Genomic DNA, 22,781 nt, shown 5'->3' on the forward strand with positions numbered 1-22,781 from the left:
TGCTGGTAGCTCACACATGCCAAAAGAGAACAGAGGCACAAGGGATAAAACAATTATACAAGTCAATGCAGGAAATTATAGCAAACTGGCCTATAATAAAAAACAAAGTAATAATGCTGATGAGGATTGTGAAACTAATTGCACAACATTACAACACAACAGTCTACTTGTGGATTATGATTAAAATGTATCAATATCTTTATCTTGATAACATCCTTTTTATAGCATTTTTTTAGAAATGTTTTTCCTCAATTCCACCAGATGGCGGCAACATTCAGTGGATGAATTTAAACACGTACAACCGATTCATTCACGGTGCTGCCAAGATAAACTGCACATATATCACACTTCCCTTAGAGTCGGATATTACAGCACTTTTTTATTTTTCCCATAGTAATCTCTGAGCTCACCACAGGCAACATTTGCCCTGCAATGCCCCAAAATTTTCTCTTCAGTTTAACAAATCACCCACAATTCACTTGTCAAGAGGTAATCCATAAAATTAATCCAAGACAAAAGGAAAAATCAGATTCAATTTCACCTTTTAACCTAGCAAGCTACACGGGCATGGTCTCTGTAACCATGGTAACTGAACACATCACATGACTGTCAGTCATGGATATTATATCTATTCTTGTATATAAAGAGAGAGACAACAGTCTCAGTAGCAACAAGTTAAAAGGATGAACATAAAAAGTATTCTCCATCATTGGAACTGTTTGCCAAGGTGATCTTCCAAAAAAAAACAACAACATTTAACCCTCTGGTTACAGAATGCAGTCATGACTAGCGGCTGAAGAGTTAATGAAACACAGAGGCAATACTTAAAGGGCGCATTAAATAAAGTTATTACAAAATCATACATATTAAACTTGATTTAAATCTAAATCAGAGCTTGTGAATTATAACAAGAAGCTGAAGTGCACATTGTGGAATGCAGAAACTTGACACTCCTACATGATGCAAAGTGAATGGTTGATATGTACAACTTTTATTATATCTGCCCATAATAGGCCCACAGGAAGGGGAGTAAGGCAAACGACATAGAAGAGGTTTTTAATGGGATGTGTCCCAGGCCTCTAAAACAATCTATAGTTAAAATGCTTTTAAAATATTTGTTTTGCATGCAGATCTTTTTGCAATGCAGTGAATAATTTATGATAAATAAAAAATTGACTTTGGGGTCCCTTTAATTTTGGAGTTTTGCCACTCTTGCCTTATGTTGTAGCAAGAGATTGTGCTTATATAGTTGAGTTTTTCAAGTCTATAGCAATAAGCTAGGTACGCTTGAACTTTTTTGGCACATATACAATATGCCAGAAGCATGGTACTTTAAGTGGAGTTGCATACAATTTTGCAGCCATTCATCATTATGACATAAACAAAAGCTATAGTTAACAGGTCGCTAGTACTTGGGAACTACTAGCTGATATAAAACGGAGTAACTGCACTAGGTTATAATCTCTATGTTTAGTATTCATCTGTGAGGGACACATTGGTCAGTAACAACCTCGCAGATATAGCAATTGTGAGCACCCCATCTTACTCTGGCAATAAATGCGGGGGTGGGGGGTTAATCCCCTCATTATAGGTCTTCAGGTAACACTGGTCTCAGGACTAACATGGACATATAACTGGTATTGGCTGTTGAATGTGAATAATTAGGCTGCGTGCACACTGCTGGCATAAAGGTGTAACAAGTACTGTACATACATGTACCTGATATACATTTTATGCAGAAACATACTTGTATTAAAGGGACATTAAACCTTAATAAAAATGTTTCATAATTTGATTCCCTATTTAGATACAATATTTTTACTAATTCAATGTTATTATATATTTTTTGCTTTTAATACCAAATTTTTTATATATTGTTTTAGAAAAGTGTCACTCCCTATGTTATGCTCATTAAAGGGACATAATACTCATATGCTAAATCACTTGAAACTGATGCAGTATAACTGTAAAAAGCTGACAGGAAAATATCACCTGAGCATCTCTATGTAAAAAAGGAAGATATTTTACCTCACAATCTCCTCAGCTCAGCAGAGTAAGTTCTGTGTAAAAAGTTATACTCAGCTGCAGCCAGCTGCAGGTAAAAATAAAAAAAAAATGAAGAAATGAACAGCAGCCAATCAGCATCAGCAGTGCTGAGATCATGAACTCTTACTGTGATCTCATGAGATTTGACTTAACTCTCATGAGATTTCATAGTAAGCTTCCTTTACCTGATTGGTGAAATAATATGAGAGTGCACGATGCTCATCCCCTAAGATGTCCCAGGACAGACACACTAAAATGCTGCTTAGAAATCCTTTACAATGGGAGGTGGCTACTGAGGAACTTTTGAGGTAAAATATCTTTCTTTTTTGAGATGTTCAGGAGATATTTTCTAGTCATCTTTTTACAGCTATGCTGCATCACTTTCAAGTGTTTAAACATTTGGGTATTATGGCCCTTTAAGTCAGTGATAGCTCTACGTATATCCCTCATGAGCGCACATCACCATTTTCAATCCCATCAATCCTTTCAGTTTCTCACTGTTGTGGGAGGAATGCTTCAACTGTCACTGTGAATGGATATGGTCGCCAGTCGCGCATGAGCATGGACATGGTCGTGGGTCGCATGCGCTGTATTAATTACCCACGATCCATTTGGGTAAAAGACATGCATGTTCAGAAAGTCCCTATTGTGCATGCGACCGGGTATGCTACAATTGCTGAAGTGGGTAAAACTAACAATGCGGTTTATAAAAAAGGATTTTTAAAGGTAATTATTGATATTTGAAACATTTTACAATTATGTAGTTAAGTTTTATGGCATACTGAAATAAAAAACTATGTTAAAGAGGTGATAGTTTTATGATCCTTTAAAGAGACATTAACCTACTGGGCACAACTACAATATTATGGCCACTACGCACCATTATATTGTTTCCTCCTGTGCCTGCCGCTAGTTTTCTATTTTTCCCACCATCTTGGAGCTTAGGTGCTCTTGCATTCTGTGATAGCAGTGGCGCACATATACAGATCAGTGACGTTGCTTGTTTTTTGACGGGTATATCTTGCACTTCTGGTTAGTGTGGAATGTTTAGAACACATGATATTGAGTGGGAGCTTACATGAATAACTTAAAACAAGCAAAGTTACTGATCTATGAACACACACTGTTTTGGTCACAGGGTGTGAGAATACCTAAGCTCCAAGATGGCGATCCCCAGCATGAAGACGTAAAGCTTCACCACCCGACACCTCTAAAGGGTTAAAATAGGTACAGAAGAAAAATAACAACATGTTGAGTAGTAATCATTATTTTGTAGTTGTTCCCAGCAGTTATTTCTAGTTATAAAGGTTGAGCAGGGGCCATTTATCTTCTCTGAGATTTGATGTTGGAATGTATCTGTAATAAAGGGGATACAGCGCTCTGGCATCCAAGAGGGTAATCACTGTCCTTAGTGTATGTAGGTGGACAGACAGATATCTTTTTATGTCTCTGTCTGTTTAATAACCAGGTTCCTTTTATTCTTATGAAAATGCTGATCTCCATCTTAACCCATCTCCTGCAAACCTTTTTCATACAAGTCCTGAGCAAAAGCATATACCCAAAAATATCTATATTGAAGAAACTTATCCTATGATCCCACAGTTCCCCTGTAAGAAATTATAAGTGCGCTTCCATTATAAATATTTTGAAGCATTAACCTCTTATGTCTGTTTACACTAGAAAAGAGGTGAATGACAGGTTATATTCTTAGTGTAAACACACACATATATATATATATTACACACACACATACAGTATATACTTCCAAGTGAACAAGTGCTTATGAGCACAAAACATGTCTGCTGCATAGGAGCACAGCTGTCCTCAACATGATAAGCCAGCCATTGCTGTGTCAGAGCTGCTGATACACTTTGTTTTTGTAGTGTTTGGACATTTTTGTTTGCCTTTACACTTTTGGGGGTTATGGACGAATAACGCTGTCTGCTTAGTACTCCCCATTGTGACGTGTGACGTCATCCCCACGCTCCTGTGTGCCACGAGAAAAGAGTGACGGGCAAGAGTGCACTGTTTCTCTCCGTTTGAGTGTATATACATATATATATATATATATATATAAACACACATACATATACATACATATATATATTTATATACACACACATACATATATATAATATATATATACACACACACACACGCATAGCTTTTTTTGTGAGGGTACTCACCGCTACCGAGTACCCCCACCTCATGCCAACTCACACATACATATACATACGCATACATATATATATATATATATATATATATACACACACACACACACATAGCTTTTTTTGTGAGGGTACTCACCGCTACCGAGTACGCCCACCTCATACCAACTCACACATACATATATATATATATATATATATATATATATATATATATATATATACACACACACACACATGCATAGCTTTTTTTGTGTGGTTACTCATCGCTACCAAGTACCCCCACCTCATGCCAACTCATAAGAGGTACTACGTCTAATCATCATGTAAATGCTCTAGTTTTCACAAGTGGGAGCTGTAAATAATCTTGTCCCTTTGCTTTTCTCAAAGTTACTGAGCAAAATATATCAATCAAAAATCAATACGTACTGGCACCTTTTCTTTTACAAAGCAAAGCACTGTGTGTGTGTGTGTATATATATATATATATATATATATATATATATATATATGTCTGGGGTTAACTGCCTGTGACTCTGGGGACAGCACAGCTTCCTGTGAGTGCCCGTGAGCCCCCAGGGCTGAGCATGTTGCAGGGTCATGGGATGTGTACCCAGTTCGGTCTGAGAGTGCAGTCCCCTTCCGTGTTTTGTATATGTCTAGGCTGATTACATAAGCCTGTGCACCCTTCACTTGTTCTCAGTGTGTTGGATTGAGAGCTTGCATTGTGTGGCTGTTTTAGGCTCCAAGGTTTTGGAAGGGACCTTGACGTAGTACCTGGGCTTGCCCATTTGGCCAAATGCGGTAACTAACCCTTCCATTTTTGCTTTTAATCTTAGCTGAGAGCTTGTACATGCTGGACTTTCTTATATATATATATATATATATATATATTCATTAATTCATGACCCACATATTGAGTGGATAGAAGCACTGTTTATTCCAAGAAAAAGGTTTGTAAGAAGAGGTGACACTTAAAGGCAAGAGGAAAGAAGATTTACTCTCCAGCAACAACAAAAACTGATGACTTTTACTAAAAGCATTTTTGGAAATGGTAAAATAATATTAGTAAATACTTTTTTCAAAACTTAAATACATTCATGTTCATTTCAATAGTGAGCTTAGGTCAATTTAAATGTGCTTTTCCACTAACAATATCTGCATATTTATAGCATTAGAGGCACCATTAAACCATTAGCTTTTATTAATTACACATGTTCTCAAATCTTATATATCCGCAGTTTTGCAATTATGTCACACAAAGTGGTTGTTATGTTGAGCCCTTAGATAAAATGTTTAGATAAAATTCTGGCAATGGTAGAGTAGAACTATATATATCCAAACTGAATTGTAATTCTGTCTACATTACTAAAGCAATATCCTTTTGACCTAGAAAAATGCCTTGATAAATTGTCAGCAGAGAATTCAAAAACATCATATTCCTCTTACGTGATAATAATGTTGGTCGACTAACCATATGGAGTCAGACACTGAACAAAGTTAATTTGACTCAAATACTATCTATTAATTTCATCCAAAGTACAGAATTACATCCCAAATGTGAGAGATTTGATCTTCATTGGGGCAGACCTCCCAAATTCTCTAAAGCTCTGTGATCTGGTAATATTAGATAAGAAGTCTCGTAAGTATTGCAAGGCTAACCAGGGATAGTTTTAAAGGCAATTTTTAACTTGGGAACTGTGTATCGCAATAAGGGGAGTTCACCTAATTATGCATAGGAGAGACACTTACTTTAAAATATAATGCTCATTAAAGTAAGCTGATGATTTCTCCCCATGTCGGAGAGATTTTAAGAAATCGTCCCCTAGGTGTTTTTTGCTCCCTTTCTACTATTTAATATTAGCTGCTATTAACTAAACATAAAAGTCTCTTATTTACTACATTACATTGCTTGTACAGGAGATTTTCCGGTCTCAATACCTGGTATACCTCAAATTCAGAGTCTGCACTTCAACATTCAAGAAACCTTTTCATTAAAGGGTTTATCAGCAAAACAATTTAAAGGGATACTAAACCCAACTTTTTTCTTTCATGATTCAGATAGAGCATTCAATTTTAAGCAACTTTCTAATTTACTCCTATTATTAATGTTTCTTTGTTCTCTTGCTATCTTTATTTAAAAAGCTGGAATTTAAAGCTTAGGAGCCGGCCCACTTTAGTTTCAGCACCATGGATAGCGCTTGCTTATTGGTGGCTAACATTTCGCCACCAATGAGCAAGCATAACCCAGGTTCTGAACCAAAAATGGGCCGACTCCTATCCTTTACATTTCTGCTTTTAAAATAAAGATAGCAAGAGAACAAAGACAAATTGATAATAGGAGTAAATTAGAAAGTTGCTTAAAATTGAATGCTCTATCTGAATCATTAAAGAACAATTTGGGTTTAGTGTCCCTTTAAGTGCATGAGAATTCTGAGTCTGAGAATACATAGCATAATTTTCAAAACAGCAATATAAGAACTAATTTGAACACATCTAATTGTGAATTCACTTTTAAAATCATCTGTTATTGTAAGAGATAAAAGCATCGTAACGAATGAGCTCTCTTCAATAAAACATTTATTTTAATAGGTTAATTAAAATTTTATACTCTTTAAAAATGAACATCATGGATTTGGCTTTTCGCAAAAAAAGATAAAGGCACCCCCCCCCAAAATAATTTATGTTTGAACCCATCCCCTATCACCAATCAGCCAACCAAGAGAAACATGAGAACCCTCACTGGAAAGACAATCTCATTTAAAGGGGCATTCTACCCCAGAATTTCTATTGTTTTAAAAGATAGATAATCGCTTTTATTACCCATTCCCTAGTTTTGCATAACAAACACAGTTATATAAATACACTTTTTATCTCTGTGATTATCTTGTATCTAAGACTCTGCAAACTGCCCCCTTATTTCAGTTCTTATGACAGACTTGCATTTTAGCCAATCAGTGCTGGCTCCTAGGATCTCCATGTGCGTGATCACAGTGTTATCTATATGACACACATGAACTAACTCCCTCTAGTGGTGAAAAACTGTCAAAATGCCCTTAGAGAAGAGGTGGCCTTCAAGGGCTTAGAAATTATGAACATCCTAGGTTTAGCTTTCAACTAAGAATACCAAAAGAACAAAGCAAAATTGGTGGTAAAAGTAAATTTGAAAATTGTTTAAAATTACATGCCCTATCGGAATCATTAAAGTTTATTTTGGACTAGACTGTCCCTTTAAGTAAGGGGTCACATGATATTGGTTTATCATATGCATGGCCTATGAATACCCAAAAACTCCCCTCGCCCACTGGGCGAGTAAATCACAGCCCGCAAGAAACTTTAGTCGCCCGTGCATATCTGCATGTAGTGTGTATATATCTTATGTAAAAAGGCAATATAAATAGTGTTATTGGAATCTCACATGCATTGCAGACTGAGGTCCCCATTTGAATGCTTTGCAAGCTGTTTACTACTTGGGACTTGAGCATTAATAAAAAGGCTTTACCTTTAGCAAATATTTTTCTATCACCAGGTAGAAAAAAAAAGGGATACTATCTTTGTAATACTGTATGTACCGTCTTGACTTATTTTCCCCTAAGGGAGAAAAAAAATATATAATTGAGCTTTTTTTTTTTACTTCAGCATATGTGGGGTTACGATTGACTAAGTATAATTAATGCTGCCACCCTTCAACCTATAGCGCTTTGACATAACGAGCATGTTAAAAACACTTTTTTCCCCTTTCTGCCCGGCTGCCTTTCAACTACTAGCGCGACTGTCAGTGCCGCGCTAGCAGATTTGACTGGGTGCATGGAGATGGTATGTTCTCTACTAATTGGTAAAGTCAGTTTTTGGAGCATCAATAGTGTCCAGAAAAATTGTGCAGTGCTCTATATTGTTATGGTAGGCAGCTCGCTCGTGTACATTGTGCACTGCTCTATATCGTTATGGTAGGCAGCTCGCTCGTGTACATTGTGCACTGCTCTATATCGTTATGGTAGGCAGCTCGCTCGTGTACATTGTGCACTGCTCTATATTGTTATGGTAGGCAGCTCGCTCGTGTACATTGTGCACTACTCTATATCGTTATGGTAGGCAGCTCGCTCGTGTACATTGTGCACTACTCTATATCGTTATGGTAGGCAGCTCGCTCGTGTACATTGTGCACTGCTCTATATCGTTATGGTAGGCAGCTCGCTCGTGTACATTGTGCACTGCTCTATATCGTTATGGTAGGCAGCTCGCTCGTGTGCATTGTGCACTGCTCTATATCGTTATGGTAGGCAGCTCGCTCGTGTACATTGTGCACTGCTCTATATTGTTATGGTAGGCAGCTCGCTCGTGTACATTGTGCACTACTCTATATTGTTATGGTAGGCAGCTCGCTCGTGTACATTGTGCACTGCTCTATATTGTTATGGTAGGCAGCTCGCTCGTGTGCATTGTGCACTGCTCTATGTTGTTATGGTAAGCAGCTCGCTCGTGTGCATTGTGCACTGCTCTATATTATTATGGTAGGCAGCTCGCTCGTGTACATTGTGCACTGCTCTATATTGTTATGGTAGGCAGCTCGCTCGTGTACATTGTGCACTGCTCTATATTGTTATGGTAGGCAGCTCGCTCGTGTACATTGTGCACTGCTCTATATCATTATGGTAGGCAGCTCGCTCGTGTACATTGTGCACTGCTCTATATCGTTATGGTAGGCAGCTCGCTCGTGTACATTGTGCACTGCTCTATATCGTTATGGTAGGCAGCTCGCTCGTGTACATTGTGCACTGCTCTATATTATTATGAGTGAAGATGTATGTAATTGTCCGCCTTAATTTCTCAACTCTGGCCCCAAGTAATACTTTTAAACTTTTTCAATTATAGACTTTTATTTTACTTTTAAGACCATTCAGAAGTAACCCACACCCCCTTACGATCATCCCCTTTTTTTTTTTTTTTTTTTTGTTCAAGTAATTTTTATTGAAAATTGGTTTTTTGACAATTGTTTATGTTCAAAATATCATGATGACATATGATAATTACATGTAACATTTCGAGTAATATGTTGACATTGACACATAAAGGTCCAATTTCCATAGTTATTTTCAAAATTATTAACAATAATAACATTGTTTAAACATTAGAGTAACTGAGATGGGATCCAGTCCCAAAGATAAACAGTTGAAAAAGAGGGGGGAGAAGATGGTTAATAGGGTTAAGGGAAGAAGGAAAGGGAAGAATATCCTTGTTTGAGTTCCATACATAACATAAGTTTCACTATGGGTCATAGAATCATTTTAAATATTTTGTTCCCAAATAAGTTGGATGTTCAGAAACATATCAGGCTTTCCCTGATAGCAGGAATACATTTTTTCCAGCTTGAGGACATGATCGACTTCCGATCTCCATTGATCTATAGTGGGTATCTCTTGTGTTTTCCAAAGTCTAGGTATTAATCTTTTTGCACAGGCTAGCATTAGAAGTAGGAGTTTCCTACGGTAGAGACATGTGATTTTTGGAATGTGATTAAGTAGAACAACTTGTGGGGTAAGCGTTAAATTCATGTTTAGGATTTTATTTACTTCTCTTTCTACTTGGGGCCAGAAGTTACCTAAATTTGGGCATGTCCACCAGATATGTGTTAAAGTGCCTTCATCACCGCATCTCCTCCAACAACTAGATGAAGCATTGGGATAGATTGTATGTAAACGTTGGGGGTTAGATACCACCTAGCTAATATTTTGTAATTTAATTCGGACATAATTAACGAGGTGGAAGAGGTGTGGGTGAACTTGAACCCGTGTTGCCATGATTCATTGTCCAACTCTATGTGTAATTCGTCTGACCATCTTTTCAGATAGGTTGGGCGTTTCTCTGGAAAAGAGCCTCTAAGTAGTTTATATATCTGAGAGAGATGTGCTCTGGTATTTTTTGAGTTAATGCACAATTGTTCAAATCTAGTCAACGGTCTCAGAATTTCCTTTCTATGTGGACTATGGTGTATTGCATGTCTGATTTGGAGATATGCGTACCAATTATGAAATGGAGATCCTAGTTCTTCCTCCAGGGAGAGTCTGTCTTTCACCTCTAAGGGTGTTGTTATTAAATAGATTGGTAAGTTCAGTAAAAGCTTGTTGTTATTAGTATGGGTAAGAAGGCTATGTTTCAGAAAAAGGTGGTAGCGCAGAACAGGTGTTAGAGGGGATATTGGGGTTGATATTCCCTTAATCTGTGTGAGCAGTTCGTCCCATACTGCAAGTGTGGTTTTAATATATTCATTATGTTGTATAATATGTGGCCTAGAGTCTCTAGGGAGCCACGGTATATCTCTCATATGTCTAATCTGTAGTAGATGACTCTCTATCTGTACCCATAAATTAGAGGGGGAGGAGTGGTTCCAGGCTACTATTCTTGCTAAGTGTATTGCTTTGTAATAATTCGCTATATTGGGAACATTTAAACCTCCATCCTCTTTACTAAGGTAAAGTGTGTGTTGGGCAATTCTCGGGCGTTTATAGGACCAGATAAATGAGTTTATCATCTTTTGTTGTGTACGTAGGTAGCTTTTAGGAATAGTCATAGGTAGGATTTGAAAGAGATAAAGGTATTTAGGGACTATCATCATTTTCACTGTGTTGATCCGGCCTAGCCATGACAGATGTCCTTGTCTATGCCATGAATCCAACAGCTGTTTTATGGTGTTCTGGAGGGCAATGTAGTTGTCTGAGTATAGATTTTGTGTGTTTTTGGAGACTATCATGCCTAAGTATTTGAGTTTGTCTGTCATTAGAAATTTTGTTTGTTGTGATATAGAATGTAGTTCCTCGGGTGATAAATTAATTGGCATCAGTCCCGACTTCTCCATATTGATGGAGAAGTTGGAGACTGTTTTATATCTTTTTAATGTGTCTATGAGGGCCGGTAAGGATACGTTTGGGGTTTGTAATGTGAGTATCACATCATCTGCGAACAGGAGGCATTTCTGGACTACTCCACCAAACTTCAGTCCCTGAATTTGTGGATTGTCTCTGATTTGTATTGCGAGAATTTCGACTGTGAGTGCAAACAATAGGGGGGAGAGTGGGCATCCTTGGCGTGTGCCATTAGTTATGGGGAAGGAACGTGAGATGGTGTTATTTATTTTTACTTTAGCTATAGGATTGTGGTAGAGGGCCTGTATTCTGTTAATAAATTTTGCGGTAAAACCAAATTTTGACAGAGTGGACCACATAAATTGCCAGTCCACTCTGTCAAATGCCTTTTCAGCATCTGTTGAAAGCACTACTAGTGGTGTATGGTTGGAGGATGCGAAGTGTAGAGAATGGAGTAGTCTTATGGTGTTGTCTTTCGCCTCACGTCCTTTAATGAAGCCCACCTGATCCGGGTGTATAATATCGGGTAGTATATTACTCATCCTATTCGCTAAAATCTTGGCGTAAATTTTTAAGTCTATATTTAGGAGTGATATTGGCCTGTAATTGCCTACTACCTCGCTTGATTTACCTGGTTTTGGAACAACTGTGATCATTGCTTCTAGTAGGGAACTAGAAAGAGCACTTCCATTATCTATACCAGTGTATAATGATAGAAGATGGGGATTTATCTGTTTCTGTAACAGTTGATAGAATTTTGCCGTAAGGCCATCTGGACCTGGTGATTTACCATTTGGTAGTGATTGAATAACTAAAGCGATTTCGCGTAGGGTAATAGGAGAATCTAATAGTTGTTTATGTTCATCGGTAATGGATGGTATGTTAATGTTGTCTAAGTATGTCTGTAGAATTTCCGTTTTATCTGGGGTAATAGTGTCTTGTATATTATACAAATTCATGTAGTAGGAGACAAATGTATTGGTAATCTCTTCATTAGTATGAGTGGCCTTCCCAGAATGTGTTTTGATTGTTTTGATAAAGTTAGTGAGTCTGCGTTTTTTCAGGGATCTGGCTAATAATCTGCCTGCTTTATTGTTTTCCACAAAGAACTTAGCTTTAGTTGTCATTGCTCTCATATGAGCTTTTTGCAAGAGAAACTTGTTAAGGTTCTCTCTTGCAAGAGTTACTCTGTTAAGATCGTGAGCAGAGGTGGGGTCTTTTCTGAGTGCAGCTTCGCATGTGGATAATTCATTTGCCAGTGTGTTGTATTGTGTCGAATGTTTTCTACGCTGTTGGGCATTATGTTTCATTATAACTCCTCTGATGTAACATTTGTATGCCTCCCAATTGTTTGCTAGTGACGTGTCTTCAGGTTTGTTTAGGGAAAAGTATTCGTCAGTATGTTTCCTAATATCTTCCACTGTTTCCGGCTCAGTAAGTAAATGATCATTTAGTCTCCAGTTAAATGTGCTACGTGGTTTATTGGACCATTTAAAGATGGTGGATACCATGCTATGGTCAGACCAAGAAGTGTGGGTGATTTTGGAATGTATCAGGGAGGAAAGGAGTGTTTGGTCACATAGAATGTAGTCAAGTCTGGAGTGAGAATGTTGTGGATGTGAGAAAAAGGTATACTCTCTCTTGTCTGTGTGTACTATCCTCCATGTATCAAAGAGATTGATGCTTTGTAAAGCTGTACAATTGGATTTAAGAATGTTATTTCGCATGTAGGATCTCCCAGTTGATGTGTCTAAAGTTGGATTTAAGGGGAAGTTGAGGTCTCCCCCAACAATAATCGGGCCTTTAGCTATATCTAATATTATGTTGATAAGAGGTTTATAAAAATGCGGGGTTGGTTTGTTTGGGGCGTATACATTAACTAGGGTTACTGGGAAGCCATAACAGAGGCCCACTAGGATTAAGATTCTGCCTTCTTTGTCGGAATGTTTCTGAATTACTTCAAAGTGGAAATTTCGTCTAAACGAGATGGTGACTCCATTTGTTTTATTTGCACCTGAGCTACAAAAATGTTGGTCGTAGTATCTTTTAGATAATGTTGGTTCATGATTTTTCTTAAAATGAGTCTCTTGGGTCATTATTATATCTATTTTTCTTTTATAAAAGTCATAGAATGCAATAGAACGTTTTTCCGCTGATAGAAAACCTTTGACATTTTGTGTAGCTATATGCAATGTGTCCGCCTTATAATGAGATGTTTGTGCTATTTTGGAGTTCGACATATGGTATATGTGTGCTGACTATTTAATAGGAACTCACAGGGGTATTGTGATGTCCTAACTATATATCTGCTAATAGTTTAGGGAAAAAAGAGAGTCTGGTGGGAAGGGTTTAGTTATATGGGGAAGAGTTAGGTGAGTCAGGGAGGAGAGGAAAAGGATAGTGTTAAAGGGTGGGATTAGTAAAGTTAAGGGTAGTTATAGCGATTTTATTATCTTCTGTATTAAACAATATATAGTAGCAATTTTAATTACAATATCTGTATCAGAGTGGGTTTGGGAGCTTTATGCTACAAACCGGGTATGCATGTATTAAAAGGACATATATAAGCTCCTCGGACAAGCTGTCTGCAGCTTGATTACCAAAGAAACAGTTTTAATTAGATCTAGTTAGGTAAGAAGGTTATTAACTAATCTGTGATGTCTCTGATATATCTCTCATCTGTATCTTTGATTCATTTATAACCCTTTAAATTAAATTAGTTACTGTCTGAATCAAGGTGTTTCTTGATTTCTAGTGTCAGTAGTAGTAAGTCATGCATTGAGGATTAATGGGGTAATTACTTAAAGTTACAGGTATTATAAACGTTCAACTTCTATTAAGTTGTCTTGCCAGATGGTTTCTACAGGTAGTAGAGGGATACTTTTCTGGTACATTATATTGTATTGGAAGTGGTAGATTAGGTCTATTCAGTAAAGCTCTGCGGTAGAGGTTAATGGTAAGAGCTCATTCACAATAAAATTGAACTACATGAATCAATCGTGTATGTCAGAGATTGATATTATGAGGTTTATTATTCTGTATATTACTGTTTTCTGAGATATTAGCGGGAAGAGGTATTCTCTAATCTTGAGGGCCTAGAGGTATTAACTCGTGTTTGGCATCTCCACATGACTAAGCTTTGGGGCTTATGGGGGGATGCAGGCTGTCACCTCCAGTCATAATATTCATTAGGTCAAAATATATCAGTGGAAAAATAGGACACTGGTATATTTTATGTTAGTATTGTGAAGCAGTGATAAAGTGACTAAAGGTAGGCATCTCTGAGCGATTACATTTAAGCATAATGGTCATCACATATAGAGTTCAAAACTGTAGTTATTAAAGAACAACAAACTTGAATAACAGCATAAAAATCACATGTAAACAAATTATCAATGATTAATGTATAGGGCACAAAACTCTATTATCTACATAGGTAGGGTCTTCTCTTCAGTAGGGAGAAAACAAAAAAAACCCAGAAAACTTTGATTCTTAATGTTTGTTCAGGGTTTTCCTATAGATAACAGTCTTTCAATTCTCTCTTGGTAAGCTAGAAAGAAGCAATATTATCTGGACTTCTAAATATGACTATCACATCTTATAACAAAAAGTAAATATAAACCATTTACAAATAAACTATCTATAGATAGTGTGTAACAAATGAGATTCCGTTATCTACATAAGTGAGATTATCTCATCAGCAGGGAAAGTCTTTGTTCTTTAATTTTTGTCCTGAGTTTACTCTCAGATAATAGTCTTTCACTTCTCTCCAAATAGGTCAGAGAGAAGTGATGCCATTTGGGCTTCCAAATATGGTTACCATATATTGCAACAGACAATAATTACAAGGGAATGTGTTAAGCAGATATAGTTACTCATCTCAGAGCGTCCGTGTCTGCGTTGTCCTCATTAGCCTGGATTATTTGTCTTCTTTTAGACTGCTTGTTGTTGGTGTCAGGGCCAGGTCTTCTTTGAGGTCTGGGATTATCCAACCCATCATGCTGTGCATGAGAAGTTGGGGGAGTGTTGCTGCCTGGTGGAGAGATATTCAACAGGTTACAAAATCTGTTGAGGTCAGTTAAAGATGAGCATTCAAATTTCTTTCCGCTTTTCATAACTATGACTGATGTAGGGAAGCCCCATCGGTAAGGAATATGCAATGTTCTTAGATGTGTTGTTAAAGGCTGAAAGTCTCTCCTTTTCTGTAAAGTTCTTTGTGAGAGGTCTTGGAATATTTGGAGTTTGTGATCTTGGAAATTTATAATTTGGCTTTTCCTCGCCACATTGTATATTTCTTCTTTTTGTCTAAAATTTTGGAAGTGAACTACAATGTCCCTAGGAGGTGCATCATCCGGTGGTTTTGGACGTAATGCGCGGTGCGCTCTATCTAATGGGATCTCTTCATTATCCGTATTGGTGTTTCTTAGTATCTCTCGAAATAGGGCCTGTAGATAGTCTCTGATTTCGTGATTCATGACTGTTTCAGGTATCCCTCTGAACCGAAGATTACCCCTTCTCGTACGATTCTCTAAGTCGTCAATTTTGTCCTCTAATTCAGTTAGATGTTGGAGTTGTTTTGTTTGGTTGGTAGAAAGATGTGACAGTTTTTGTGAGACCACATATTCATGTTCCTCTAGTGTATCTACTCTGTGGCCTAGTTCGTTCAATTCTTTTTTGAGGTCGGCACATTCCTCCTTAATACAGGACTTAACCTGATCTATCAAGGCTGCCATAGCTTGATACGTGATCGGTGTGTTCACATCTTGTGCTTGAGTTATAGTTGTGTCTTCATCCATCTTGGACTGCATGGTATCTTGGTCCTGTTCTTCTTCTGATACTTGCTGCAAGCCTTCCATTTCTTTACTTTTGGAGCTTTGGTCATTTTGTTTAAAAAAAGTGTGAACAGTGTTTTGATTATTTTGTGATGTCTTCTGTGGTCTGTCTTGACGTGGAGCTTTTCTCTGTGACATTTTGGTGGTTGTTCTTATTAGATTGTAGGAATGGCAGTAAGATGGCAGTTGGTACTGTACCCCCTGGGGTAGTTTACCCTCACAGGGTGATTACGGAAAAGGGAAAGAGGGATATGACCCGTCACCACTTTGTGTGATAGGAAAAGGTATGGGGGTACGTGCCTGGAAGATAGTAAGCTGGAGAGGTTCAGAGAGAAGGTAGCGCTTTTTGGCGTTATGCAGTTATTACATAGCACACTTGTATGTAAGTATAGTGTGTTATGCGTCTCTACTGTGTTTTTTCAATACACCTTTATTAACATGTATTGTGTTGTTATCAGTTAGAAGAGTATTTACTTTGATACGATGTATAAGATGGAGGTTGCCTAATAGGGCCTGTTCTCAGTTTGCATGTGCTGCACCGTTTATCTTTTGTTGCACAACAGGTTAGTGCACAGCTCTATATTCTTGAGCCTGTACAGATAATGCCCCTTCTTTGCGTTAAGGAGAGAATGGGCTCATAACAATAAATATTTATAAGATCTGTTCATCTCTGTGTGCGTTAGCTGCTCAATTATGCTCAAGTAGTTAGCCAGTGTCTCATTTTGTAAGCGCAGACATGGGAGTGTTGTCTTTGATATTAGTGTCGCCTAATAAGGCTCCGGTGATAGAGTCTTTGTATGTAGTGTCCCTTATAACATTCAGCTGGTAAGAAAATTAAGTGCGCAATTCAATATGGAGGACTCGCACCTCCTACTCACCGCGACATGCACCGTCCTGTCAAACACTGTCCTCCGCAGTTTAGTTGTAAGTAACAGCTCTTTGTATTTTGGTATTGCGGTCTGATACCTGGGGTGTCTGTCGTGTTTCTTTTTATCACTCGATAATTATCTGTTTTAGGTATCTGGGCCTTTATAATGGCCGCGAGTCTGGTGCTTCAAGCTTGGTATCGGCCGTTGTTAAATATCCGGTGCACATTTGTGTGTCTCGAATCTGGCGTGAAGTATTGTGGAGTTAACTGTATTTGGCAATTGAAAGCCGTAACCTGTTATTTGAATTTGGAGCTATTATAGGCTTTATTACCCGGTTTGTTCACGGAGCCTCAGTGAAGTGCGGCCATCCTGGTCGGCTGCTCACTCCGCCCCCCACGATCATCCCCTTTTTATGCCATTTAGTATAAAAAGGAAAGTTGACTGCACTTTATATTTATTTGTTTCAAAATGAACACTTAGAAATCCTCAGTTTAGCCACTGGCTTTAGTGACACTGAACTATAAAATTTGTTGTGCTCATTAAAACTATCACCTGTTGTTCTCAAGGACATGCCCGTAAAATGGACCAATCCTGAAGGTAAAGCAGATCTGATAATGTTATCTACATCTAAATATAGTTAGGCGTTGAAATGCTTACTATGGATGGGCACAACCAACTATTTAAGATAAAAAAGTATATTTCTGTCCAAGTCCCACTGGGAGATTAAAGGGACAGTATACTGCAAACTTGTTTTTACCCTTAATGTATTTCTCATACAGAGTAACTATGTGCATGAGAAATTTTCAGGTTTATTTGTGTATATGGAATAGCTGGTTTTGTGCTTTGAAACCAAAACCTATTAAAATGTGTTGACCTAGCAGTTAAAATCAGATCACTTTATTTTATTACTTTGTGTACACACATGCTTCCTTATCTTATATTTGTCTGTAAACCAAAACTCAATACTTAAAGAGAACAATGGAAAATGAAGATGTTATTATTTATATATTCTACACCCCACGAGGGGTGTACTTTCTTTTGCTGGCTGTGTTCACATAGCTTGTCAATAGCCTATACTTAACCCTTTCCTGTCTGGGCTTATTTGTCTACATCGAAACTGTAAAAAATAAGTAAAAATTTAAATCACGTGATAGCTCATGTGATCGTGTGATCTTAATGATGGGATCTGGTCAGTGGGGAGTGCCTATGATGCTAGGCATGCCCTCCGGCCCATGATCCCATTTAAGAAGCAGCTATGGCTTCAGGGCAGCCAAACAGCTAGGACATTCCATGCCGTCCTAATGGTGCTAAAGCCCAGTGCAGTTAGGACAGCATGGAACATATTAACGCGGGAAAGATTTAAATATTGAAACTTCCAATACTGCAATAAAGGTAAAGGAGCTACTTGAAAACAATTTAATACACAGGTAAAACAGATAATTGGGAACAAATTAAAGAGGAGAATAATTTTGGGTAAACTGTCCATTTTATAAGTGCCATTGCCTCCTGTTTGCATATATTTTCTACAGAGAATATGTTTGTTATCCATATTTTCAGTGTAGATGGTCGTTTCTACAGACAAAAACAGCTATTTCAAATAACAAAATACAGGTAAAGGAGCAGCTTGCAAACAATCAAATACGCTCCAGGAGGTAAATATAGTGTGTATATGTTTATTTATATATATATATATATATTTATTATGCTTTTTAAATTATGACTAATGCATATTGCAGTGAGTTCTTTCAGGTATAAGCTTAATGTTTTTTTATTACAACAATGAAGCAGACTGATTTCTATCCCTTTAAAGGGACGGTTACCCAAGAAACATTTTGAGTTATACATATAAACTTTCCATCAATCATCATTTACCAATATAGCCCAGTTTTGTAATATATTGTGTTTGCCAGTAAAATAACTTACTGTTCGCGCCGCAGCCGTTTCAAAATGTCAGTTAAGCCCCACCCTTTTTCGTCATCAGTGACACCACCATGTTATTCTGATCTGTGTAATTTTTCTATCCTCCTCGCAACCGGCTTTTGCGCATGCGCAATGCGCCTATTGTACTGAAGCCGGTTACGAGGAGGATACAGCTGTCAAGCGATTTCTATTGATTTATTTCTGAGAGCTGGAATTAGTAGTTTGAAGCATGGTTACCATTTAATTCCAGTACAAAAGAAAAAAAAAAATATTACAGCCCTTGTATGCCTTCATGTGTTCCTCCTCTGCTTTTCACTTCATAAAAAGCACACATATTTACTTCTAGTTAGGCTGCAAAGTGTACCGCGTAGCATTAACCTCAGCTACTCAGTCAATACCAAAAAGTATGCTTTTACTGCCCATTTTGTACTGGAATTAAATGGTAACCATGCTTCAAATTATTAGCTCTCAGAAATAAAGCAATAGAAATCACTTGACAACTGTATCCTCCTCGTAACTGGCTTCAGTACAATAGGTGTGTTGCGCATGCGCAAAAGCCGGTTACAAGGAGGATAGAAAAATTACACAGATCAGCATAACATGGTCACTGATGCCAAAAAGGGGCGGGGCTTAACTGACATTTTGAAACGGCTGCGGCGCAAACAGTAAGTTATTTTACTGGCAAACACAATATATTACAAAACTGGGCTACATTGGTAAATGATGATTGATGGAAAGTTTATATGTATAACTTAAAACGTTTTTTGGGTTGACTGTCCCTTTAAGCTTAGCATTTATTTACGGTTTTATTTCTCAGGTTCCCTTCTCACCTCATGTAGATGAACCTCTTTTTTCTTGGACGACAGGTTCATGTGCTTATCCAGAACACTACAGTATTTTTCCGTCTCTTTGTCATATTTCTTTTTCACCTCCTGCAAGACAAAGTAATTAAAAACAAACAAAACAAACATACAGACATGTGCAAATACATCCAACTTGTTCTGCAGGTAGAAGGTGGAAAGCCTTAAAGCCATCAGAAGAATTCTTATAAGTTTGCACATCACTCATAAAAAGTAGTGCAATTTGTGAACGTTACATATTCAGAGACCATGTGCAGACTAGGGAACCCTGCTGATTAGTAATCTAGGAATGTTTTATGCAACTCTATACAAAACAACATCAGTTAAGAACATACAACTTCAGAGAAAAGGCAGGAAAGAAATCAAGCAAACTATCTGCATACAAAATAAACGATGGAAATAGATTTAAACTCTCATCTTATCAGGAAAATTTGTATTGTTTTTGCTTTCCAAGGATATACCCATTGGAAAACCTCTCTCATTTTCTCTGCTGTGGCCAGTAAGCCACGTATAGTAATATGCTCCTTCACTGATCAAGCAATCACTATGTAGAATGTAGTCTAGAGTACACACTTCAAACTCCCATAGGAAACAAAAAACATAATTTATAAGAATAAATGCATGTATTTCTTGGTGGCGAGAGTCCACAAGCTGTTACTGATGGGATATACATTCCTACCAGGAGGAGGCAAAGTTTTCTAAACCTCAAATGCCTATAAGTAAGCCCTCACACATACCTCAGTTTAACGTATAGCCAAGTTGGTGAGGTGTTTAAGGAGTAAAAGCATAAAAAGAGGAGCAGGAAAAAAGATGTGCTTTAAACAAAAAAAATCATAACCCAAAAAAATGGGTGGGCGTCGTGGACTCTCGCAACCATGAAAGAAATGAATTAATCAGGTAACTTCTTATATAAATTATGTTTTCTTTCATATAGGTGGCGAAAGTTCACAAGCTGTTACTGATGGGATATAATCCAAAGTTTAACAAAGTCTTTTTAAAACAAAAAAAAACTAAAATAATTTGCACTAGAATCAAACTGAGACAATGTTACCAAAAACTGCTTCTGAAGAGGCAAAAACATTAAACTTGAGACGATTTGCAACAAGCACACTTAGCTTTTGTAGAAAGGTGTTGAGTCTGCTCAGTTTCCATCCTTGCTTCAGGGACAGCGTGATGCTGCTCCATTATGGCAAAATATAAAACAAAATGCAATAATGAATAACAATAAATCCCTTGTAAAGACAATTTTGAGGTATGGAAAAAATTGATCTTTCAGTCGTTTGCTCCTCTATAGTATTTTACATAAGTAATCCCTTTGACAGGAACATTGAGAGCTTATTTGAAAAAAAAAAAAAAAACCTTACTTTTTGGAGGGCCTATTATAGTAAGGGGGCAGAGCTTAAATACCCGAGATTTTGGCGGGAAAATCAGAACATCGGCGCGCCATGACTGGCTACATAAAAAGGGCCGTGGTGTGGTGCGCATGCTCTTATTTGTTACCCAGTTAGGCCTGTTTCATGCCTAATCTTCCTCCCTTAACTATTGAGGTAATCGACAGTTTTAAATAAAATACAAGGGAATATTGCCTGTCCTATGGGCCTCTATACAAATTTTATACAGAGAGAACTTAAATATAAGTGCCCTATCCAAAGCAGTGAGTGTCTAGAAAATATTCATACTTACCTGCATGCAGACTTAGAAGCAGACAGCCAAACCAGTACTGAAACATATCAGCAGAGGTAATGGAATAGGAGTATAATGTCGATCTATAAAGGGAGGCAGAAGATGAATCCCTGTGACCGAATTTACAGAGAGCCTCATGAAAAGATTTCCCATAGGTAAATACATGGTGACATGGGGCAATACTCCCTTCACATCCCTCAAACAAACACCGTACTTAGAGAGGAACTGGGTCTCAATATGCTTAGAAGCGCCGTTCACTGAGGAATCAAGCCCATCAGGCTTCACTACCTCCTAATGAGGCAACATTTTAAAACTGCTATGTGTGAGGTGGGAGGTGTAGTTATAGGCATTTGAGGTTTGGGAAACTTTGCCTCCTCCTGGTAGGAATGTATATCCCATCAGTTACAGCTCGTAGACTCTTGCCACCTATATGACAGTAAAGCACAATTTTCAGGGTTAAAATACAAGGAGTCAAAATAAATAACACAATGATTAATGCCAACTATTTTTTACTTCTCAATATTAAAAATGTTATGAGGAATTCCATGAGTTATGTCACTTTAAACAAACAATGCTGATGTACAAACCATCAACCAAATGTGGCTTAACAATTTGAGTAGAATTTTAAATTTTACAAGAAAGATTATTATTAAAATATGTTGTATGCAATACTATACAAACTACAACAAATGGATGCATATGAAAAGTATTTAAAGGAGATGCTAAACAGTATGGAATGTATTTCCATTTCATTAAAAAAAATAGTACCACAAGAAAAAGTTTATTGCAAGTGTAATTCTTCTCTCATGGTCTATTAGTATAGACAATCAGGGATCTATCTTGATACAGGATGCTAAGGTATTGCAATTACTTAGTGGGTGATGTGACACAGGACAGCCCCCTTGATTGTTCTATACCTAAATTTTATAGGTAAACTAGATTATCAAATCTACTTTTCTTGTGAAGATGTTTCATAGCTAAACACTGGAAATACTTCCCCATTTCCTAAGACAAGTGATTAGAAAATTCCACTTTTTTATCCTATAAATGCAATGATGCCTGAACTTAGACGTCCAATGAATGAGACCAAATTTATGTTTACTGATAATACTACTACAAAACAGTATTTTGTAGCGGTTTTTCTTATGTGCAGATATGATGGTCCTGTCCATAAAGGATCTGAGTGTTCTAAAGGTGATAGTATTTTTTGTCATATTCATTGGGCTGATTATGACATTTTTTATATATTTTTACAAACAAATGAGCCCTATAAATAATGTAATATTTATTTATTTATTTTAAATTATTTTATACTCTGCAGTGTAATGAACAACAAATTACAATGGAATGGAACACAATAATTTAATGGTGGTATTTCTCAAATACGTATTCATGTTAACATTTTCTATAGCCAAGTTACAATAGTATTTAATTTTATTATAATATCTATTCAAAAATCTTAATATAAAGAGATTGTGGTAACAGGAAAACATGATCTGCATTTATTTCAGCAACAGGAATTGAAAAAGGTAAGTCAATG

The 22,781-nt window shown here is 37.2% G+C and overlaps 1 protein-coding gene across 2 annotated transcripts in view; it reads right to left on the reverse strand.

The window, feature by feature from the left end:
- ARHGAP26 (Rho GTPase activating protein 26) overlaps window positions 1–22,781 on the reverse strand; it is a 1,495,203-nt gene that overhangs the window by 1,139,071 nt on the left and 333,351 nt on the right. For both annotated transcript variants that reach the window (XM_053717161.1, XM_053717160.1), the window contains exon 5: window positions 19,529–19,630. In XM_053717161.1, coding sequence (XP_053573136.1) covers window positions 19,529–19,630 — 102 coding nt within the window. The remainder of the gene's footprint in view (window positions 1–19,528; window positions 19,631–22,781) is intronic.

This window comes from Bombina bombina, chromosome 6 (assembly GCF_027579735.1).
Source record: "Bombina bombina isolate aBomBom1 chromosome 6, aBomBom1.pri, whole genome shotgun sequence".
Classification (NCBI taxonomy): domain Eukaryota; kingdom Metazoa; phylum Chordata; class Amphibia; order Anura; family Bombinatoridae; genus Bombina; species Bombina bombina.